Source organism: Accipiter gentilis, chromosome 9 (assembly GCF_929443795.1).
Source record: "Accipiter gentilis chromosome 9, bAccGen1.1, whole genome shotgun sequence".
NCBI classification, from domain to species: domain Eukaryota; kingdom Metazoa; phylum Chordata; class Aves; order Accipitriformes; family Accipitridae; genus Astur; species Astur gentilis.
In genome coordinates, this window is record NC_064888.1 from 366,325 (window position 1) to 388,538 (window position 22,214).

Sequence of the window (22,214 nt, forward strand, 5' to 3'; positions counted from 1 at the left end):
GGTGGCCGGGCTGGGCCGGGCGGCCAAAGCCCCGTCCGGGCACGGGCACCTCCACGGCCACCGCCGGCTGGTACCACGTCCCGCCCCGTGCCCGGCCCCGGTTATTCCTGATTTACACCCAGAAATCCCCTTCGCCGGCTTCTCGCAGCCCCTGGCAAGCGTCTTGGCAACCCGGCAGCGGGAAAGGGGGGAGACTGGGGACGGGGATGGGAACTGGGATGGGGTGGGCACCTGTCCCCACACCCCTGTGCACCCATGTACGCCCCAATCGGACACCTGTCCCCTGGGGTACCCCTGCACCCCTGAATCCTTGCACCCCCAGCTGGCAGAGCCCGTCTGCACCTACGTGTGCCCCACACCCAGGGAGCCCCAGGCTTCGGACACTGGGGTGACTGGGAGCCACGGACCCAAGGCAGTGGGGTGCCTGGGAACTGGGGCGCTGGGGTGACTGGGAGCCGTGGGGCTGGCAGCGCAGGGGGGGCTGGTGGGACGGGATTTCCCTTTCCTCCCGCCCCCGCACTCCCTGCCGGCTTCTTCCTTCCTCGTGCTGGGGCACGCCTGGCCCCCCCGGACCCTCCTGGCTCCCCCCAGACTCCCCCCATTCCCCCCCCAGACCCCCCCCAGCATCTCCAGCCCCACTGGCTCCTGGCCACGCTCCGGGGGCGGCTACCAGGGGTCCCGGGGATGCCGTTCCCAGGAGCGGGACCGTGGGGCCAGGACACCGTGGGGCCGTGGGTCGGGTGCCGTGGGGCCAGGCAGCGTTGCCGCGCGACGCGGTGTTTGTGGTGGGGCTGAGTCACGGGCCGTGAGTCACCGGCAGCACCGGGCTGGCAGGCGCCCACGGCTGCCCCACGGCACCACCGGGGCGGGGCCCCCCCCCCTCAACGCAGGCACCGAGCGGGGTGTCCCCGTGGGGTGTCCCTGGTGGGGTGTCCCTGGTGGGGTGTCCCCAGCCCACCCAGGGTGCGAATGCAGCGGGGCGATGGGGCACCGGGATTGGAGGGGGAGCACGCCTGGGTGATGCGGGTGCCCCCTCTGCACCCATAACCCCCCCCCATGCACCCATGGCCCCCCCCCGTGCACCTATAGGACCCCTGTGCATCCATAAGGTACCCTCTGCACCCGTGGGGATCCCTCTGCACCCAGGACCCCCCCAGTCCACTCATGGGCTCCCCCAGCCATGCACCCAAAACCCCCTCCATGCACCCATGGGCCTCCTGTGCACCCATGGGCTCCCCTGTCCAGCCCTGGGACCCCCGTGCACCCATGGACCCCACCTTCACGCAGAGGTTCCCCTGTATATTTGGGTGCCCCCACGCACGGACTCCCCCTTCTGCTGGGGGCGAGGGGGGCCCCAGGGGACCCCGAGGCCAGGGGGGGCTGGGGGGGGTGAGTCAGGGCGCAGCCACGCGCCCGTGAGTCACCACCGGGGTGGGACCGGCCGGCTCCAAACAAAGGCGCTTTCAGAGGATGGGGCCCCCCCGGACCCTTCCGGCCCCCTCAGGGCTTCCCCAGCCCCCTCAGCACCCCCTGGTTCCCCTTAGGGCTTCTCTGGGCCCCTCCAGCCCCCCCTGGCCATGGGGGCCCCGGCTGGGACCTCCCCGGGCATCACCGGGGCTGAGCCCCTCCTGTGCCGCCCCGGCCCCCCACCATGCCGCACGCGGCAGCCCCCACCCGACGGTGGGATCCCGTGGCCCCCGACCCCCCACCCTGCCACCCGCCCTGCGGCCCAGCCCGGCATCAAGCGCCGGCTTGCCGGGCACCGGTGAGTCACTGGTGCTGCCTTCCCACCGCGCCCGGGCGGTGCCGGCAGGGCCATGCTGAGCCCAGCCGCTCGCAGCGCCGCCGGCGGCACTGGCACCGTGGGGACGGGGTGGCGGGGGGGGGGGAGATGGCAGTGCTGTGGTGGCCGGGGCGGCTGAGACCCGGTGAACGAACGTGGCTTGCCCCAGGACAAAGCAGCAGAGACTGCCTGCCACCGCGTGCCATTGTGTGCCACCATGTGCCACCATGTGCCGTCGTGTGCCACTGTGCATGGGACAGAGCCGCCATGGTCACACCAAGGTCCCCATAGCTGTGTTGGGACACCCCCCGTCACACCAGGCCCCCACAGCCGTGCCAGGGAAGAGACTGGGAGCGCCAGGGCCGGCCTGGAGGTGCAGCCAGGACTTGCCCAGGCGAGTGCCGTGGCCAGGGTGCAGAGCGTGGTGGTGCCGGTGCAGGCCAGGCTCCCCAGAGGCGCGTGGGAATCCCTCCCACTTCTGCCGCATTGCTCATGGGAGACTCATGGGGACGAGGAGCCGGCGGTGCCAGCGCTGCCCGCGGTCCCCAGCTGGCACCGGACGGCACCGCGCTGCTCCTGCCACGGCCCAGCGCCCCTGTCCTGAGCTGGTCCTGGGCATGAGTGCTGGGGCATGGCATGGCACAGTATGGCCCGGCACAGAATGGCACAGCATGGCGTGGCACGGCACGGCGTGGCAAGCCCTGGGCCATGCCCAGCTCTGTGCCTCTGTTTCCCTGTTCCTGGTGTGCCATGCTGTGCCATGCCGTGCCACGCACGCCATGCCATGCTGAGCCGTGCCATGCAAAGCTAGGCAATGCCACGCTGTGCCATGCCGTGCAGTGCGCTACCGCTGCCACGACGCTCTTCCCCCGCCCCCCAGCCTCCGGGGGCCGGGCCGAGGTGCCGGTTTGGGGTCCGGTTCAGAGGCAACGAGGGGTCCCGTCCCCCCCAAACGCCCCCGGGGCCACCGGTTGGGAGAAGGCGGCACCGCAAGGGTTAAACGCCGGCCCCACCGACTCGCCAATGGGAGGCGGCGGGGCGGTGACGGACAGGGGGCGGGCGGTGCTGGGTGGGCGGCCAATGGGGAGCGGCGGGGCGGTGACCGACAGGGGGCGGGCGGGGAGCCGCGGGCGGCCAATCAGAACCGGCGGGGCGGTGCGTGCGGCCAATGGGCGGCGCCGCTGGCCTGAGCTGACCCGCGCCCCCCCCCCCCGCCCGCTCCCCCCTCCCCCCCGAGCACCGACCGCGGCCCGGGCAGCACCGACCCCCCCGCCGGTACCGGGAGCTGGGGGGGGGAGGGCCGCGGGGGACCCCCTTCCTCCGGGGGGGGGCACACACGGGAGCTCCGGCACCCCCCCCAGTGCTGTGACAGGGACCCCCGGCCTTTCCCGGGGTGCGCAGTGCGGGGGGGGGTGCCGGTGCCGCAGGCCCCCGGTCGCCGCGGGGGGGGCTGTTTTGGTGTGTGTGTGTCCCGGTCACCCCCCCCCCCCGCGCCGGTGTCCTGCAGGGCGTGGCACCGCCCCGCCCCTTCTTCACACCCCACCCTGCTTCCCGCTGGGTTGGGGGGGGGGGTGAGGCCTCCCCCGCCCACCCCCCCGCCCTCACCCACCGGCTGGGGGGGGCCCCGGCGTCCCCTCCCCACCGGGAGCAGCCTTCGGCCTCGTCCCCCTGCCAGCACCTCTCCCCGCCTGGGCCGGTTCTGGCGGGAAAGGTGGGTGTTAGCGAAAACCGCCGCTCCCGACGGGTCCGGGCCAAATTCGCGGCGTTTCGGTCAATCCCGCCAGCGGGGAGAAGCCCCCGACTCCACAAAGGGCCGCGTCCCGCTCCCCAGCGTGTTGGGGGGGGAGCTGGTTTAGCAGGGGACGGGAGGGACCTTTTTGGGGGTAAAAGCCGGGCGAATTGGGGCTGGTTGCCAAGTGGCTCTGCCAACAAACAACGGCCCCGAGAGAAGCAGCTGGCGGGAGCGGGGCCGGGTGGCGCGATGGATCCCCGGCGCGGCGCACACCCCGCACATCTCCGACCTACTTAATTAATTTTTCCCTTTTCCCCCCTGTTTCTAAACCTCGAAACACGGCAGGTGCCGAGCGCAGAGCTGCGAGCTGGCGGCAAGGCCGGCCGGCCGCCTTTAAACCCGTCCAGAGCCGAGCGGGAAATGGTGTTTTTGCACCCAAACGCTGCCCCGGGGCCGCTCTCTCCTTGCCAGGCAGCAACAGGAGCTGCGGCCCCGGCCGGGGTTTTCCCGCTTCCCGGCACGAGGAATTTGGCGCGGGAGGCGCCGGGGCGGCCCGGCTGCTCCCCTGGCCTGGTGCCGCGGCCCTGGGAACGCGCCGGGCTTCGCACGCCGACTGGCGTTTGTTTTTTTGGCTTAAATGTCTTTATTTTCCCCGCCCCGCTGCGTTGGGCTCCGGGATTCCCTGGCGCCGGTGGGGCCGCTGGTGCCCTTGGTGGGGAGGGAATGCCGCCGCCGCTGCGCCAGGCGCACAAAGTGCCCATTCTTTGCCTTTCCAGGACTTTTTTTCGCTCTTTTTTCCCTCCTTCGCGGGGCCCCGCGGCTGTTCGCGGCACGACTTCGCCCGTGACGTCACTGCGAGCCAATGGGAGGTGCGGCAAGCGCCGGTGCGGCACGGCCCCAGCCGCTCACCAAGCTCCTGCCTGCCGGCAGCGGCAACGGCTTCGCCCCGGGACAGGGCGGACGGGCAGCGCCAGGCTGCGAAGGCGCTTCAGAAGGGCCAGGGGGAGCAGCCTATGTTTTGGGGGGGGAAAGCCCCATTTCCATTATTCTCCTGGCGTAGACCGGTGCAGTCGCCCCATCCCTGAGGCTTTGGGGTTCAGGCCAAGCGGTGACACCGATGGCGCGCCGCAGCTCTGGTTCGTAATGAATAAACGATGGGTGTCCCCTCACCCCGGCGCTCGGTGGGTTCGGCTGTGCGTAAAAATCGCCACGCGTTTGGGGCGATTTGGCCTCTTTTGTTGGCGCTCGCTCCTGTCCCGGCAGCTCCGTCCCTCGTGGCCAAGTCATGTCGGCACAGGGATGCTGCCGGAGTGGATGCCGCAGGGCTGGCATGTGCCGTGAGGACCTGGCGGGTACTTCATGGTGCCAGGGGTGAGGGCAACATGCCGGCAGGGAGAGCAGGTTGGGGCTGGGGCCGGTGGCTGCAGGGACCCTTCCCAAGCTGGATCCTCGCTGTGTGCCTGCCACAGAGTCTGCTGCTGGTAAACCGTGCACTGGGTGCTTGGGATAACCGGGAGGAAGAGCACGACTTCCCTCTGGCAGATGCTGATGCCACTCGGAGCCGACACGGAGGCTCCGGAGAACATTCAACGCTGTCGGTGAGTTTTGTGGTTGAGGTGAAACCATCGACCGTTGCGTGTGCCCCGTGGCCCACCGGAGCAGCCGGGAGAGTTGCTGCCACCACTTTCCCAGTGCTGCCTGCAGCACAGCCCCCTCTCGGTGACACCGCGGCATCCCTGTGGCGTGGCGGTTCCGTCCCATCCCGGGAAGGTTCTCGCCGGGAAGCTCTGCTCCGGAGCGGCATGGTGGGCAGAGCGCGCGATTTCCCAAACCAACTGGATTTCATCATGGGATGCGGACGGGGCGTCCCGCAGGGACGCCGTTCTGGCAGGTGAGCGCCGCTGCGTCCCCGAGGACCGACGTCGTTTGCGCTCGACACCCGTTGCTGGCGGTGGGTTGTGGTGCTGGGGGGGAAACTCCCGTGGGGGAGCAAAAATCCCCTTTTTTCTCTAAAAAGTAGGGGCTCGGAGGGCTCTGGGCCCAGCAGGCAACACCCGGGGGGGGGGTGTGGGTGGGCCGGGGCTTTGTGTCTCCCCGGGGGTTGTTGTGGGTGATTTTGCCGTCCATTAGCAGGTGCTTTACCCGATTCCAGGTGGTTTCAGCCCGAAGGCAGAAGCAAGGGCAGGGACAGGCCGTGCTGCTCCCAGCTTTAGTCCAGGCTTTGGGCGCTCTGCCCTGAACTCAGGTTTTTGGTGTCTCCGCACCACGCTGATGGGGTTTACGGGATGTAAATCCCACGTTTATCCACAAAAAAAGGCATTTCTGGCCGAGGCGTTGTGCCATGGGTGTTGGGGAAGGTTCCTGGTGCAGTTTGGATCCTGCTGGATTGGGGAGAGCAGCCGGCAGCAGGTCCCTGTGGGGCCGAAACCCCGAGTCTGGCCGGGTTTGGCTCTGAGGCGGCTGCAGCAAGAGGGATGCTGGCAAGTGCTGCACTGGAGTGGATGCTGCTGGCGAAAGGGGGTTTAAATGCCGGCGTTGTGGGGGTCGCAGCGCTGCAGGGGGGTTCAGGCACGACCCCCTTGTACCCAGAGAGGGGAAGAGGTGCAGACACCCCCACCCTACCAGGCAGACGCACCGGCTCCAGGCGGCTGCCGGGGGCGGGAGCCAGCCCCAGGCAGTGGTGATTGGCCCTGCCCGGCTCCTCCAGGGAAGGACACGGCACATGGAGCCACATCCTGCCCCAAAACACGCCGGGCAGTGGCCGAGGATGGAGCACAGCCCCGCATTTGACATGTGGAGGGACTACCTGGGGCTGGCCGCCGTGCTGGCCGCACTGCCACAAGAGCGCGAGGACGCCGGCGATGGCGAAGAGGCAGCGGCATTGCCCAACGCGCCAGAGGTGGCATCGGCGTCCCCCGGCAAATCCCTCTGCGCCTTCTGCAAGCACAATGGGGAGGCAAAGCACGTCTACAGCGGGCACAACCTGCGAGACGCGGGGGGCCGGGTGCAGTGCCCCGTCCTGCGCAGCTATGTCTGCCCACAGTGCGGGGCCACGCAGGACCGGGCCCACACCAAACGCTTCTGCCCCCTCACCCGCCATGGCTACACCTCAGTCTACAGCCACTCGGCGCGCAACTCCGCCGGCAAGCGGGTCACAGGCGGCCGCAGCGCGGCGGGCAGTGCCAAGAAGTAGCTGAGCGCAGACGGACCCTCACCCCAACAGGTACCGGCTTGTTTTTAAACGCAGGAGGATTTCTGATCTTGCGGCCCCCAAAAATGGGCTGAAAGTGGGGGTTTCGCTTCCTGGCATGAGGCGAGGATGGGCCACGAGGAAACTCTGCTCTGGTGTTGCCATGCTCTTGCTCCACGGGTCACCGGGCCGGTGGCTTTGCCAGAGGCTGCCAGGCAAAGTTGCTTCTTCAGCAAAGCCTCGCTCCGAAGCGGCAACGTGAGCCTTCCTTTAGCCGGGAACGGGATTCTGGCAAGCTCATTACAGGAATTATTGCTAATTAAGGAAGGGGAGCTCCCAGTGGTCGGTGCCTGCCCCGGTGCACGTGGTGCTCTCCTCTCTCCTGGCTTCTCTTCCAGGGGATCGCTCCACTTCGCCTGGCTCCGTCTGCTGCATTGCCCCTGCGAAACCCCTGGTTCCGCTCTCCTCCGAGGATGAAATGCCAGGACGGCGCACTCCACCAAGACTAGTCTCCCCAGTTCCTCTCCCCAGCTGGTAAAGCCAAGCAGTATCATCCCAGCAGGGATTTGGTGGTCACCGCTGGCAGAAGCCGCATCAAGATGCCAGCAAAAAGCCTGAAAAGGGTCGGTTTTAACAGCACCTCTGTGCCAGGGGCGTTTGTGGTTGGTTTGAGTTCTGGGTTTTGGGTTGGTTTGTTGTTTTTTATTAATCCGAGTGGGTGCCTGAGGGCAGCGCCAGCTCCTGACCAACCGTCTGGGATGGTCCTGTGGCGGGAAGGGTGCCGGTGCTCCAGCTGTCGTCGAGCGCTTGCGCGGCAGCTCCAGGGGGTTGCGCTGCTGTTAGCAGCTCGCCCCTGGCGGCTCCTGCCCTCGCTGGAAACGCCAGTTTGTTCTTTAAACATTACTTCACACATTACGTGTAGGAAGGTGTTTTATTTATACCCCGTTCTCTGTTGAAATGCTGGTTTACGTTAATAAAGAGCTGAGCCGTGCCAGAGGCTGGATCTGGCTCCGACCCGGCCCTATGTCTCCTTCCACCTCTTCCCGGTGTGTGGGGGGACCGGCCCTGGCCGCCTGCTCCGCCGCGGCTTTGGCCTCCTCAGCGCCTCCAGGCCCCGGTAGGCGCTCATTGCCAGGCGGCTGCAGGGAGGGGGGCAGCCGGTGGGTGCCCGTGTCACCCACGGACCCTCACGCCGTTCCACGAGCGCGACGCAGCCCGTGTTTTACCAACCCCGTGTTCTGGCGTGGAACTCGCCCTCCCTCAGCCCTCCTCCACAGGCCCAATCCCAGGGAAAGGATCCGGATTTCGCAGCCGGCGCAAGCTCGCTCTTACTTGAGGTTGGAGAGCTCCAGGATCAGGCCGCAGATGATGTCAGTCGCATCCTCACTGTGGGTGGGTGGGCGCAGCCCCTCCAGCTCCTCACCCCTGACCATGACAGGGAAGAGGGAAAAGGAGGATGTTTCTTTCTACTCACCAAATCAGGACATTTTTCATTAAAATAAGGGTTTTATCCCTTGTGGGAAGGTCTGTCACTGTGTCCCACCTCTCCAAGATGGTGGGAGCACATCAGAGTGGGCAATCCACCTACCTGAGCCGCGGCTGGTCCAGGCCGTTCCCCTCGGCGAGCGGCGGCATCTCTTTGGCGTGGCTCTGTCCCGCTGTGACACGCAGCTCATGCCCGGGCACCACAGAGTCGTGCCAGTCGGCAGCAGGGAGCGGCTGCGGGAAGAAGTTTGTGCAACAATTAAGTCGTGACCGGGGAGCCCGAGTCCAACCCGCTCTCACAAAGATAGTTGGGTTTTTTTCCCCCTTTCAGGTTATTTTAGGCACTTTCGGGTGTTCTTGGTGTTTCAGGTGTTTTGGGGGGTTTCTTTCATGTTATATTAGCGACAGCTGTGGATTTACCTGCTGCAGCGGGAACTCAAGGCTGTTCCCTTCCAGGCCACGCTGCAGCTCTGGCTGCGGGGAGAACTGCTTTCCGGTTGAACAGGTCCCGCCCTGGGGGTCTGTGCCAGCATCCGAACTGGTGCTTGCAGCAGGGGGTTGTGTGGTGCCCGTGGGAGCCGGCCCTGGCATTGCCATAATGGTGGCTGTGCTCTCTGTGGTTCCTCCGCTGTACGGGAGGTCGCTGGAGTGAGCGGGGGGTTGCGCATCCGTCCTCGGCATGCTCACCGCATGTTCCATGCTGCATCTCGCCTCCACATCCCGCTCCTCTGCAAGACCTTCGCCTTCCCTCTTGCCTGAGGAATCCTTGCCGGCCGGGACGGCTGGATCTGGTGCCAGGCTGGTCCCCGGAGAGCAGGTTTCTCCCCTTTCGGCCTCTTCCTGGCCTGCATCAGCTTCTCCCAACATTTTCCACAGGCAGGCGTTCCCACCATGGGGCTGGCTCACTGGAATGATGGTGCCAGCAGTGCCTGCGGTCTCTGGTTCTGTGGTGCCTCCCTCAGCCTTTGGGTCTGTCGACAGGGCACAGACCCCCAAAACCTCCACGGAGATGCCGCCACCGGCCAGGCTGAAGCAGGATTCAGCCACATTCTTCACCATGTTGTTTGTACCAGTTGCCTGCAGTTGTTCCCCACTCATGTTTTCCTGGTGCTCTCCTCCAGCCGCCCTCTTGGATACGGTGCTGGATTCATTTTCTTCACTGTTTACAACAGATGTATGCAGCAGCTCCCGGCTTTGATCGGCATCACCTCGGCACTCGCCTGGCTCGCTGTGGTTAACTCCCTCTTCATAGTGAGGCTCAGCCACCTCCACTGGCAGGCAGCTGCCAGTGCTCTGGCCTGGAGCATCCGCAGAGAGAGTGATCTCTCTGCCAGCAGTCCCCTCTCCTCGTGCTGGTGGAGCAGAGCCATGCTCAGGACTGTCACCGAGATTGCCTGTTCTGCGGTGAGTTGGAGTTTCGGCATCCAGCTCTTCACCGGCACCTCTGTGCTGCTCCGCGATCACCACCAGCTGATCCTCTTCTCTCTCATCTGCCACCAAATTTGTCCATTGTGGTGACTCTCGCTGAGACACTGCTCCCAGGGCAGCTGCCTCCTGTGACTTGGCGCCTCCACTGATGTCCATGTCTCTTCCTTCCTGAAATAACAAGGTTCCAGCATCACTCCTGTGTTAAAAAAATTCCGGTCTCTGGATTTTTTCCTCCATTAAGGCTGAGTTTGCCAACAGAGGAAAAACAGTGCTGTAGAGGAGGCTCTGGCTATGCTGCAAAGGGAGTTTCTCAACACCAGAGTGTTTTGGTGACAGCTGGGAGCTTGCCAAGCAAGGTGGGCTTGCCTGGAGCCCAGGACAGGCATACCTGCGGTAAGGGGCTGGGGATGCGCTCCTCTGCCCGGCTTTGCTCCAGAGCAGCCACCTCCCCATCGCCATTCACACTGCTAAGAACAATAAAACACATTCACTGAGTGACAAGGCGATTGCCAGGTAAGTCACTGTGTAGAGCCTGGTTCACCCCCAGACCCCTGTCCTGCTGATTTCTCGCCCTGTTACCTTGTCGGTGCGTTTGTCAAGGTGCTGTCATGGGTCATCTGTCCCTGAGATTTTGGTTTTCCGTCGGCATCGTTGGTCTGAGCTGGTCCGGTCACATCTAAGCTGTCGTCTCCCTTTGCATCCAAATCTTCCCGAAGACTTTGTTTAGTTTTGGGAACGTGGCATTTACCGTCTCCTTTTCAGGGGAAAAATATAATCCTTAGATGTCAGCCTTTAGGGTAAGAGGGACTTGGTGTCATGTTGGAGAGGGAGAACAACCTTTGTAGTAGTTTTCTGTTATTTTTTATTATTAAATCCTAGGACACCCCCCCCCCCCCCCCCGCCCAACTCTAACACTTGAACTGAGGGGAAAAGATTGCTTTTAGGGCTTTTGTGGGGTGTCAGCTTTGTTCCACCCACCCCTTCTTGGAAACACCAAGAAACGGGGTTTGCAGCACAAGGGGCTCGGCCCCAGCTCAGCGGGTGCTGCTTGCTGCCTCACCAACTGCCAGCGGAAAGTCACTTGGTTTTGTCTTTTATCCCCATAATAACCCCTATTTCCTGCAGACTTGCAGCAAGATGAGGGGACGTTTGGGGAAGCTACCCAGGCAGCGTGTGGCACGGAGGTAGCAAGCAGCCCTGAACTCTGAAAGGCACAGCGCGGTCTGAGGGGATTTGATGAAAGAGGTGCAGAAAAGGTGAATGCTGGGTGTCGTTTTGCTTACAAATCAGACCAGTTTTGCAATTTAGCAGGTTTGTAATAAGCCTGGACAGTTTTAGGAGTGCTTGTTACCAATTGAATACAAGGTGCATGATGGGGAAATGTGGGGCAGGCTGGTGGGGCTCCTCACCACCCCCGTCCCCTCACTGCTGGGGCCTCCTGCCGATACCTGGCGGCTGCTCATTCTTCCGTTTGCCCATCCTGCCGCTTGCCTGAGTGGGGAGAACAGAACGGGGCTTAACGAGCAGCCTCTCATTGCCTCCTCCAGAAGTGTTTTGCCCTCAGGGCTGACCCAGCCCTTGTGCATCACCAGAGCCAACAGCCCTTTGCCTTTCCCTGGGGCGCAGCACTGCCCCAGCCGCCCCCCCCTCCGTGGCCGTGGCCGTGGCCGCAGCAGGAGGAACCAAACCCTCCAGTTCTGAGGTGAGAAACGTGGAATTTCACCCATTTCCACCCCCGACCCGCGTCGGGCTCCCTCATCACCTCACGCTTTTCCCGCCTTTTCTCTCAGCTTCCCCGCCTGCGCATGCGCGGCGCGGGGCGCGCTGGGAGTTGTAGTCTTCTCCGGGCGCCGTCAAGCGAAACGCGACGGCGACGGCGGCTTTGGCGACGGCGGCGCCGTAAAGCGCGGCGTGTTGTTGACAGCGGCGGGCGGAGTAGGAAGTGAGTGTAGATGGGACCGGGACCACGGAGGGGAGCGGGGAGCCGGGTGTGTGTGAGGATTAGAGGTCATTTCTGATGGGGGGGAGGAGGGGCGGCGGCCTGGGGGTTGGGTGGGCTGGGGCCTTGCGGGGGGCTGTGAGGGGAATGGAGCCTTGGGGGGGTAATAAAGCCTTGTGGGGGGGGAATAGGGCCTTTTGGGGGCCTTGCTGGGGGGAATGGGTCCTTGCCGAGGGGGATAGGGCTTTGGGGGGGGGGGGGGGAGGCAATGGGGCCTTGTGGGGGCCTTGCGGGGGGGAATGGGGCCTTGTTGGGGGGGATAGGGCCTTCTGGGGGGCTGTGTGTGTGGGAATGGGGCCTTCTCGGGGGCTGGGGGGGGGGCTGGGGCCTTGTCAGGGAGGATGGGGCCTTGTGGGGGGCTGTGTGGGGGGAATGGGGCCTTTTGGGGGGCTGTAACGTGTGGAGGAGGCTGTAGGGAAAGGGCTGTGGGGTAGGGGGAGAATCCTCTGGAGGAAGGGTCAGGGCTCAGGGGGGTGCGGGGGGGGCAGTGCCCTGCGGTGCTCAGGGTGTTGTGGTGGTGAGGGAGGGGGCTGTCAAGAAACTTCTGGAAAACAGGAATGGGGGGGTCGCAGAAAGCTGAGGCTGAAGGGTGGTGGCGGAGGGGGGGGCTTGGTCCGGGCTCTCTGAAGGGTGCTGGGGTCCCACACCCTAATGCAGCACTCCCCCCACCCCCAGCTTGGCCCGGTAAGAGACAGAGACATGAGCAAAGCCAGGAGGATGCCGCCGGGCCAGGGTGCCGCCATTGCCAGGCAGGTACGGCCCACTTTCCCCCCTCCTCGCTCCGGTGTGCACCGAACCCTGGCACCCTTGGGACGCTGGGTGTGCCCCCCCACCCTGGCCGGCGTGGGAGGGAAAGGTTGACGCCATAAACAGCTCTTCAGCAGGCAGAGGGAAACCTGAGACGTCGTGAGCAGGGCTGCCGGGCACTTTCCTGCCGCACCTCCCGTGTGGGGACATCGGTTGCGCCGGGCTATGTTTTGGTTAAATGGGTGCTAATGGCAATGCCGGCTGTTCCCATTGCAGGGTTTCTGTCACTGAGCTGGGAGCATCTGCACTGTCTGTCGTCTTTATTTAAATGTTTTAATTAGTTTAAATGCTTTTATTTGCTTCATTGCCTTGTGGATCACCGTGGCGGGGTCACTTGGGGCACTGTGGGCTCAATTCCGAACCATGGGGCATGCTGGATTCCACCCCCAGAAGGTCCACATTGATTCCCTCCTTCCTTCTGCTGGATCCCGGGGGATCCCCTCGCACTAACAAGGCATCGTTAGCGTCGTGCCCTCAGGTCTGTCCTCCCTCTCCCTCCCTGCAGATGGGTTTGCTGGTGGACCTCTCTCCAGAAGGGACAGCAGGGGATGACACCGGAGATGATGCCGCCGAGCTGGAGGCTGAGCTGCTGGCGCTGGTGGGAGGCCAAGCTGCGCCGGGAGAGAAGTCCAAGGGGAAAAGTGAGTGTTGCCACTGCAGGGGGCTCATCTGCCATCAACTTCTGGGATAATTAATAACACGGCATGTAGAAAGCCGCTTCTCTTGGGTTGTTTCTGCCTCCACCCCGGGCTGGACTCCCCTGCACGTGGGCTTAAACCATCAAGAAACAGGTACGTGGCCCCAAAAAACCCTTCATGCTGTTTCTGCTCCTCCAGCCCCTTTGCCGATGGAGGCGATTGAGAAGATGGCTGCTCTCTGCATGAAGGACACGGACGAGGAGGGGGATGACGAAGAAGAGCTGGAAGATGAAGACGATCTCATGGTGAGAAGGGGTTGAGCCCCTGGGGAAGCTCTGGTCTCTGCGCCTCTGTCGCTGGGGCTTCATTCCTTGGGATTGCCTTATCCCAAAAAAGGGCTTTTCTGCCCTGGATCGTTGCTGATGAAACTCCCGGCGCTTTGCAGGCCGAGCTGCAGGAGGTGTTGGGCGAAGGGGAAGGGAGCACGGAGGCACCGGTGCCTCCCGCCAAGGTACGACGTGTCTTTTGGCTCCGCTTCTGTTGTGTTGGTACCAGATCCAGCCCTTTTTAGCCTTTCGTGTTGTTTTGTTCGTTTCCCTGATGAGAAAATGTGACTCTGTCACGTGAACCTGCTCCCCAGAGAGGTAAAAAACTTTCCTGGGGGGCAGGCGGAGAAGCCAGGTTCCCTCTGCCTTGTCCTCAGTAATGAGTAGCATTGGAAAATGCGAGCGTGGAGGCAGGATTTAGCAAATTTATTGGAATCTATGAGAAATAAGTCTCCGTCAATCCCCTTTTTAGCCGTTCTCAGGTAGTCCCTGTTTATTAGCAGCTGTTGGGGTTCTGCTGCTGCTCCTTGGGGCTCTTCCTTGAGCCCGCAGAGGCTGTAAAATCATGGTGCAGATCAGGAAGGGTGGCTGCGCCAGACCTGGCGTGAACCAGAGCCAGGTGCTGAGCCACTGGGTCTGCTCCGAGCCCCCGATCCGAACGGATATCGGTGGTGGGGGTAGCCCGGGTCTTGCTGGGTTGATCCAAGCGTTTCTTCTCGGGGCGGCTGCAGGTGCCGGAGGCTCCTCCAGAGCCCAGCGACATCGAGTCCACGCTGGTGGAGCGGGCAGACATGTACCGGACGGCCATCGCCAACGCCAAGCAGGCCGGGGACAGCTCCAGGGTGCGGCGCTATGAGAGGGGCCTCAAGGTGAGCCGAAATCATGGGCATGAGGGCTCATGGGACTCTGACACAAAGCCCTCAGTTTCCTTGAATCTTTAATCAAATGAAACCATTTGATCTTGAATTCCCGGCTGAGCTCGGCCAGTGTTTCTGAACTCGGGGGTTTCGCGCTTCCGGCTGAGCTCTGGCCTCTCCCTGCAGCCGTGAGCCCATCCAGCTCCCCACAGGAATTACTCGGAGTTCTTGGAAAATCAGGTCGTCCTAATTTTGGTGCTTAATTGTAGGCGTTAACGTAAACCTGAGACACACGTGGGTGCAGCCGCCTGCGATATAATTATCTCTGAGACCACGTTAAACACAGTGAGCTCCAGTTGAACATCTTACCCTGCTGCAGCGCTGGCTAAAATGACCTCGAGGTCCCGATTTCTCGTGGTTGTTTAAAACCCTTTGAATAGTCTTAGGATTATTTTTTCTATTTTTTATTTTGAGCCCTGTTTTCCCCACCAGGCCATTTCCCCCCTTGGTTGAGCCCCTCCTGCCATGCTGGGGTCTTTCCTGCACCCTGTTTTGATGCAGAGCCCTCCCTGACCCCTGAAGCAGGATTGCCTGTTGCATCTGGGCTGTGACTCGCGAGAGAGTGACGTCTTTCACCATTAAGAGCGTTTTTTGGAGCCCGTGAGGCTCCCTGAGGAAACCTGGGGGTAGTGCTGCCTTGTCAGGAGCAGAGCTTGCCCTTCCCCTTCTATTTTGTCTGCCAGCAGAGCGATGTGGTCAGAGCGAGGCAGCTGCCCTCTCGCATGGGCTGGGAGAGGAGGGCATCTGAAGAGGTTTTGGGAGGGGGAATAAGGAGCTTGTAGAGTCGGGGGCTGGATTCCCAACCAGTGAGAAACCCCCAGCACACAGCCCAAGTTTGGGCGCTGTTTTTAGGCAGTCGTTGGGTTTTCCTACCTCCAGCGCCTTTGCTGCTGTCCCGTCAGGCTCTGAGATTTGTCTTTTCACAGAGGTAGAGAAATATGGGAGTCACAGAGGGCTTTACTACTGTGCATGTTCCTTCCAGATGTTGGAGAACATGCTGGCCTCTGTCAAGAAGGGAAAAAAGATCAACGAGGAGGAAATCCCCCCTCCAGTGGCGCTGGGGAAGGGTGCGAGCTCCCCGCAGCCTTCCCCAGCATCCCCCCTGCCAGCTGCCCGCCCCTGCTCCCCGCAGCTGCCTCCGCAGCTGCCCACTGCCTCTGCCTCCAAGCCGCAGCCACCCCCTATTCTCCCAAAGCCTCAGATCCTGCCCGTCAGCTCTCCAGAGGTGAAACCAGCTCCTCCCTTGCCGTCTTCCCACCCAGGTGAAGGTTTGGCTTGTTCTTCTGCTCCAGAGATGGCTGTACCCTGCTGCTGATAGGGAAACTGGCAACACTGCTCTCCTCTCTGCTTTCCCAGGCTCTGACCATGCCGGTGCTGAGGCACTGCTGCGGGGCCGGCAGCGGGAGTACAAGCTTGCAGCGCTGCACGCCAAGCAGCGTGGAGACCTGGAGATGGCCACAAAGTACTACCGGGTCGCAAAGGTAAGGCTCTGCCTGGCTGGGCATGCATTGGGCAGCCAGAGTGGCCTGAATTTCCCTTCCTGTTCAATATTGGCGCAGATCTCCGGCTTTTCATGGCTTGTGTAGTAAAACAAGGGTCCGTCGGGCTGGCTGGGGCTGTCTGCAAAACTCAATACAGAAAAAGAGCAAGCTTTTCTCTTTTCCTGGTGATTTTTCAGAGCTTTGACTCCTTGCTCGAAGCGGCAGGGAATGGCCAGCCGGTGGAGCTAAGCAGTGTGCCGCCTCCTCCCGGTAAGACCCAAAACCTTGCCAGGGAGCAGCGGGGAGCGTTCGTACCCCCTTTTTGGAGGGTTGAGAAAGCCAGCATGGCTGTTCTGCTCATCCTGGTGGACGCAGCAACTACCTCGCTGCTCATTTGCGGGTGCCAATCGCTTCCTTCTCCACAGACCAGCTGCCAAAGGAGTTGTCGCCTGGCCAGACGCAGCCTGCCGCAGCAGTGCCTGTGCCAGAAGTTAAACCAGCATCTCCCGCGGCAGGTAGAAGCTAATTTCTAACCCCAAATTGCTCTCTAAGGAAAGGGAAGTTCAAAGAGAAAGGCAATTGAAGCTTTTCTCTGGCTCTCCCCCCCCAAACAGATGTTCCCCCCCCCTCCCCGGGATGTGCTGGAGGCTCTGCAGCAGAGGATGGAGCGGTACAAGATGGCGGCGGCACAGGCCAAGAGCAAGGGAGATGACCGGAAGGCCCGGATGCACGAGCGCATCGTCAAGGTGCGGCAGCCACGCGCTCTGCCAGCCGGCGCGGTGCTGCTGGCCCCACCGTGGCCCTGCTCAGCCTCCGCTTTCCCTTCCAGCAATACCAGGACGCCATCCGGGCGCACAAAGCTGGGAAAACGGTGGATTTCTCGGAGCTGCCGGTTCCGCCAGGTATTTTCCCTGTCCATATCGTGGCAAGCTCTTCTTGGAGCTGTTTCCCAAAGCCGGCGTGCCGCGAGGAGGAAGATTTGGATCCCTCCAGCCCAGCGAGGTGGGGCAGTCTTTGATACCACCCAGCCTTTCCCCTTTGCACCCCTCTTGGCCAGGCTTCCAGCCTATCCAGGGCACGGAGACACCGTCCGGAGACCAAAGCATCGCTGGAGTGCTGGAAACTGCCATGAAGCTGGCCAGCCAGGAGGTCCACGAGGAGGATGATGGTGCTGAAAAGGCAAAGGTTGGGGTTTCTGGGGACTCGGGACTCCCTGTCTGACTCGGGACCCCCTGTCTGACTCCCCCCCGCTGCCGCAGGAATCCAAAACAGAGAGCGGGCAGTGCTCTCGAGGGTATGCCCAGCCCTCCCGCGCCTGAGGAGCGGATGTTTTGTGTTCTTCCTATTGCAGCCCCCTCTGATGCCATCCCTTCTGTTCCCGGCACAGCCTGCCGCCAGCCCTGCCCCAGCAAGAGCCGCTGCTGCCTCCCAGCCCAAGCAGCCACTGCCACCTCCCCAAACCTCCTCTGCGGGTGCCCCCAATTCTGCCGGAGTGGCCAAACCAGCCCCCAAAACCACTGCGAAAGGTACCGGCCTGAACCAACACTCAGTCCTCGCTGAGTCTGACCGCGCTAGGGGGATGACGGGACCGGGGTGAGGATGCTGAGCCCCCCTCTTCCCCCATAGCCCAGCAGCAGCTGGCATTCCTGGAAGGCAGAAGGAAGCAGCTGATGCAGGCCGCCCTCCGTGCCAAGCAGAAGAATGACATTGAGGGGGCAAAGCTCTTCCTGCGCCAGGCCAAAGGGCTGGATCCCATGATCGAGGCCTCGCAGAACGGTTTGCCTGTTGATATAACCAAGGTCAGGGTTTTTTTAGGTTTGTGGCTCTGGGCAGGCTCCTCGTGTCACAAATCTGACCCTTCCCTCCGCTCCAGGTCCCCGAAGCCCCCGTGAACAAGGACGACTTTGTGCTCGTGCAGCGTCGGGGGGTGCACATCTCTCCTGAGGCAGCCAGCCAGTACCTGGAGCTGATGAAGCTGATACGGCAACAGCACGAGGTAGCGGAGCCCAGGGGACGGCCAAAAAATAGGGTTATTTTGGCTGCATGTGGGGAGAGATTAAGAACGAGGCAGGCAGGATGCATGTGGGGCTGCGTGAAGTGTGCAATGAAAGAGGGGAGACCTGGAAGGGGGGTCCTTCCTCACTGTAGATGAGGAAGGAAGGATAGTGAGGAGGAAGGAAATGAGCTGCTTCCCTTGCCAAGGGAAGGGTGCTTTAAATCTTGGCATAAATTGAGGCTGAGTTTGGACTGAAGCGGGGTTTTCTGCTGGAGAAGAAACCTCCAGGCTGGAGCAGGACACTCAGAGAGGGGCTATGCCTCTGGGCTTGGAAAACTCAGCACCAACATGTCCAGGGAGCGCTGGGTCGGGTGGATCTGGTGTTGGGGCTGCCGTGGCTGCCCAAGGAGCTCTGCTCCTCTGTGGCCACCTGTGCCAGGAGGCCGGCGGGATGCAGAAACCTTCCTCTTCTCTCCTCTTCCTCCCAGATGTGCATGAATTACTCCAAGCAGTTCACTCACCTGGGGAACATTGCAGAGACGACCAAGTAAGTCTGCCGGCCAGTGCACGCGGCATTTGTCTGCTGGGGTGGTGCGGGCAGGCAGAGAGGGCAGGATTGCCACAGGGGAGGCACCTTCCTCGCCACGAGAGCACGGTGGTGCCAAGGAAGATGAGGACATTGCCGTAAGCCCTTCTCCCCGCCAGGTTTGAGAAGCTGGCTGAGGACTGCAAGCAGAATATGGAGATCCTGAAGCAGGCCCACGCCCGGGGCTTCCCACTGCCCAAGTACCATTATGAGCAACGAACCTTCAGCGTCATCAAGTAGGGGCTCGCTGGCCAAGTGCGGCTTCCGCAGGCGAGGAAGGACGGGCGGGTGCTGATGGGATTCTTCCGCTCTCCCTGTCCACAGGATCTTTCCGGAGCTGAACAGTAATGACATGGTGCTGTCGATAGTGAAAGGGATCAACCTCCCAGCACCGCCAGGTGAGAGAAAACGGGGGGAGAGTGCAGGACGGCCGTGACTATGGAGACCTCCCCAGTTCGGGCTATGCTGCTCGGCTGTAGGCACTGGCCCAGAGGGCTCGCGGCAGCTTGCAAGCCACTGGCACTGCCCGGCAGCTGTCAGCTGGCGCCTGGCGGCTGGGGATCCTCGCCGTGGTGGGGAGGAGGGAGTGCTGGGGTTTGCTTGTTTCCCCCTTGCTGTGCCAGGTGCCCGCTGACAACTGTCTTTTTTCTTAATTATCTGCTGTTAAAATGCCCCGGGGGCAGCTGGGCCCCTCGCCAGCGCTCATTAACGTGCACTGCTTCCCCGGCTGTTCTCACCCGTGGGGAGTGGTGAGGACATGGTGATGGTCCTGCCAAAGCCCTGATATGCCAGGCAGGCTCCCCAAGGAGCAGCAGGCAGCTGCCTGTGCTGGCAGAGCTCAGGGACAGTGCAGGGGCCCAGGAAGGACTGTGAATCCTCTGCCGTGGCAACCTGCGAGTGGTCAGCACTGCCAGCACGGTGCTCACACTGTGTTGGTCTTGCAGGTGTGGCTCCCAATGATCTGGACGCCTTTGTGCGCTTCGAGTTCCCCTACCCCAACGCGGTAAGTCAGCATCCCTCCACCACGCTCCATGGCCAAGCGGCTCAGCCCTCACCCTCCCACCTTCACCTTGGCAGGAGGAAGCTCAAAAAGACAAGACCAATGTCATCAAAAACACTGATTCTCCCGGTAAGTGCCCTGTTCTGCCCTTCCCGAGAGGTGGGGAGGGGGCTGGTACCAAGGGAGCGACATGAAGGCTCCATGCCATCACTGCAGAGCGTGCCAAGGCTCCGGGTTGAGAATCGTTAGTGTGACAGGGTGGGGGTAATTAATGCAGCTCTGCTCCTGGCCCCCATCTCGCCAGGGGCTCAGCGCTGCTTCTCCTGTTGATGCCGCGGTTTTGGTGCGGTGGTTCCCTTGGCAGAGTTCAAGGAGCAGTTCAAGCTGTACATGAACCGAGGGCACCGGGGTCTCCGGCGGGTCCTTCAGACCAAAGGCATCAAGTTTGAAGTGGCACATAAAGGGTAAGACACCGAGGTTTTCCCCCCTCTTCTGGCTGCCCCGAGCTGGTTTTACCCCTCTCCGCTCTCCCAGGGGGCTGTTCAAGACGGACCGCGTCATCGGCACAGCCCAGCTCAAGCTGGAGGCACTGGAGACGGCGTGCGAGGTTCGGGAGATCATTGAGGTGAGGAGCACCGGGGCCCGTCATCCCCCCCACCGCCATCTCTTGGGGGTGGACACCGGCTCTCCAGTTCGTTAATGGGATTTCCATCCTCTCTCTGGTTTGTTAACGGTATTTCCCGCCTCTCTCCCAGCTGCTGGATGGCCGGCGGCCCACAGGGGGGAAACTGGAAGTGATCGTGCGGATCAGGGAGCCCCTGAGCTCCCAGCAGCTGGAGACGAGGACAGAGCGCTGGCTGGTCATCAACCCCAGCACTATGCCCCCGGTAAGTGCCGCGGCAGGTACCGGATGCTGCCTGCAGGCCCCAGTTGCCCTCAGGTTCCCCATCCATTAAGTAAATGCCGCGGCCGGGGGGGAAACACCCTCTTAAACCCATCTCTCCCTCCAGGTTGCCATCCCCAAACCCAAACCGGCCATCGCTCCCGCAAAGGAAGTGAACAACAGGCGAGTGCCGGGGGGTTGCCTGGCAAGTGCCGCAGTGCGGCGGCACCACTGGCAGGGCACGCCGGGGCGGCAGGGGCTCGGCGCCCTCTTTCAGGGGCTGTTTGGGGGTTGACTGGAGCGGTTGGTGGGATCCAAATCATCCTTTGGGGGACCAGGCTGGGATGGGGACATGACGCCGGCACAGCAGGTGCCGTTCACTGTCTCTCCTCTCCGTCTTTCCTTCCCTTTCAGGACAGCCATCTGCTCGGTGCTGTAGCGAGGCCGGCCCTGCCTGCAACTCTTCTCCTCCTCTTCCTCCCCTTCTTCCTCCCCAGGGCCTGCTTTTACCCAAAGGGGCACAGGCCAGAGCCGCAGCCCAGAAAAGCTCTGATTTCTGGACACCTTGTCCCTGCTCCATCCCTTCCTCAGTGGCTGCTCCCACCCCCAATCCGGGGGTGTCCCAATCCGGGGGTCTCTGTTGCCGATGAGGCCGGTTTGGCAGCTGGGGAGCGGCACAGAGTGGGAATTTAAACCCCCTCGCCCTGTCCGGCTGCAGGAGGAGGAGGAGAAAAGGGCAGGCATCACATGGAGGAGAGGAGCGAGGACCAAGGTGGGAGATGAGGAGCAAGGAGGGGAGGGCTGGGGTGTCCCCCCCCACTACGGCCAGTCACCCCCTCCCCCCTCCCCGGGACCCCCGTTCCTCTCCTTCCTCTCCTTCCCAGCCAACGGGCCTGTGCTGACAGATGGTGTCCTGAAAGGACAGGGCTGGGGGTACATCGCGGGCCGAGCCTGGGGGGCTGGGGGGGGCTGCCGCCCCCTCCCCATCCTCCTCCCACCTAACCCGGGACCGTCTCCCCCCTCCCCGCAGCAGGGCCGTGCCGGCGTTGCCCAGCCTCAACCTGCTGGCCTTTGACCAGGAGAAGCTGGAGAGGAAGGTGAGCACCGCTGACGCCATGCCCACAGCGTTTCGGGGAGGCTCCCCTCACCGCTGCATCCCCCCGCCACGGTCACCACTACGTGTGTATGTTTCCCACCCCCACCCCCCCCCCCCCGTGCTCCCTGTCCCTGCAGATGCTGGCGTACCGGCAGGCGCAGCGCCCGGTCCCCCCTGAGCTGCGGGAGCAGTACCAGGACATCGCCCGGCGCAGCCAGCTCCTGCGGTCGCGCCTGCAGCATGGCGACCCCCCCTTCCGCAAAGGTGAGGTGTCTGCGTAGCGTGTGTGTGTGGGGGGGGTACGGGTGGGGGTGTTCATGCCCCCCCCGACTTTATTTTCCCCTTTTTCCCCTCTTTTTAAGAGTACCTGGCCCAGCTGGAGCGGTACCTGCAGCTCTACACCGAGACGGCGAGGCGCTTGGGCACCGAGGGCAACCGGGTGAGGCAGCCCCCCCCCGCCTCCCCAAACCCGCTGTGGGGTACACCAGCACCCACGGGTGCTATTGGGGGTGGGAGGCCCCACTCATTCCCCCCCCCCCCGACGTCTCCTTCTCGGCAGGATGCGGCCAAGGAAGCACTGTACAAGAGGAACCTGGTGGAGAGCGAGGTGAGGGGCCGGCCTGGGGGGGGGGGGGTGTCTTTCTGGGGGTCCCCCCCGGCTCCCCCTCACCGCCCCCCCTCTTCTCTTCCAGCTCCAAAAGTTCCGACGATGAGCTGCCCCCCCCACCCCGGGGCTGGGACCAAATGGGGGTGCAAGCGCTTTTGGGGAAGGGGGGGGGGGGGGGCACACACGGGACACCCCCCCCCCCCCCCCCCCCCCAGGAGCTGCTGTGACAATCACAGGGATCAGAGCTGCTAAGTGTCCCC

General features: G+C 62.9%; 3 protein-coding genes across 3 annotated transcripts; 2 read left to right on the top strand and 1 right to left on the bottom strand.

The window, feature by feature from the left end:
* Positions 1-5,614: 5,614 nt before the first annotated feature.
* On the top strand, positions 5,615-7,688 carry NANOS3 (nanos C2HC-type zinc finger 3). The gene is made up of 2 exons (XM_049809642.1): positions 5,615-6,738; positions 7,104-7,688. The coding sequence occupies exon 1, from the start codon at positions 6,238-6,240 to the stop codon at positions 6,706-6,708; it is 471 nt and encodes a 156-aa protein (XP_049665599.1). The 5' UTR covers positions 5,615-6,237; the 3' UTR covers positions 6,709-6,738; positions 7,104-7,688.
* A 7-nt stretch (positions 7,689-7,695) lies between these two features.
* BRME1 (break repair meiotic recombinase recruitment factor 1) lies at positions 7,696-11,208 on the bottom strand. Its single transcript, XM_049809635.1, has 7 exons — positions 11,067-11,208; positions 10,198-10,372; positions 10,007-10,085; positions 8,611-9,786; positions 8,294-8,424; positions 8,038-8,130; positions 7,696-7,844 (listed from the first exon to the last, which is right to left on the bottom strand). Exons 1-7 carry the CDS (start codon positions 11,095-11,097, stop codon positions 7,727-7,729), a joined length of 1,803 nt encoding a protein of 600 aa, XP_049665592.1. The 5' UTR covers positions 11,098-11,208; the 3' UTR covers positions 7,696-7,726.
* Positions 11,209-11,544: 336 nt separating this feature from the next.
* Positions 11,545-22,152, top strand: CC2D1A (coiled-coil and C2 domain containing 1A). The gene is given in 31 exon segments (XM_049809644.1): positions 11,545-11,606; positions 12,293-12,370; positions 12,930-13,065; positions 13,261-13,367; positions 13,508-13,573; positions 14,120-14,257; positions 15,288-15,573; positions 15,662-15,786; positions 15,984-16,056; positions 16,212-16,301; positions 16,401-16,417; positions 16,419-16,532; positions 16,616-16,688; positions 16,844-16,971; positions 17,138-17,312; positions 17,413-17,585; positions 17,660-17,782; positions 18,271-18,329; positions 18,488-18,604; positions 18,693-18,766; positions 19,313-19,371; positions 19,446-19,497; positions 19,733-19,832; positions 19,903-19,993; positions 20,124-20,255; positions 20,379-20,434; positions 21,282-21,348; positions 21,485-21,611; positions 21,710-21,786; positions 21,907-21,954; positions 22,040-22,152. Coding segments are annotated over 31 exon segments (3,018 nt in total). The 5' UTR covers positions 11,545-11,570; the 3' UTR covers positions 22,061-22,152.
* Positions 22,153-22,214: the final 62 nt, after the last annotated feature.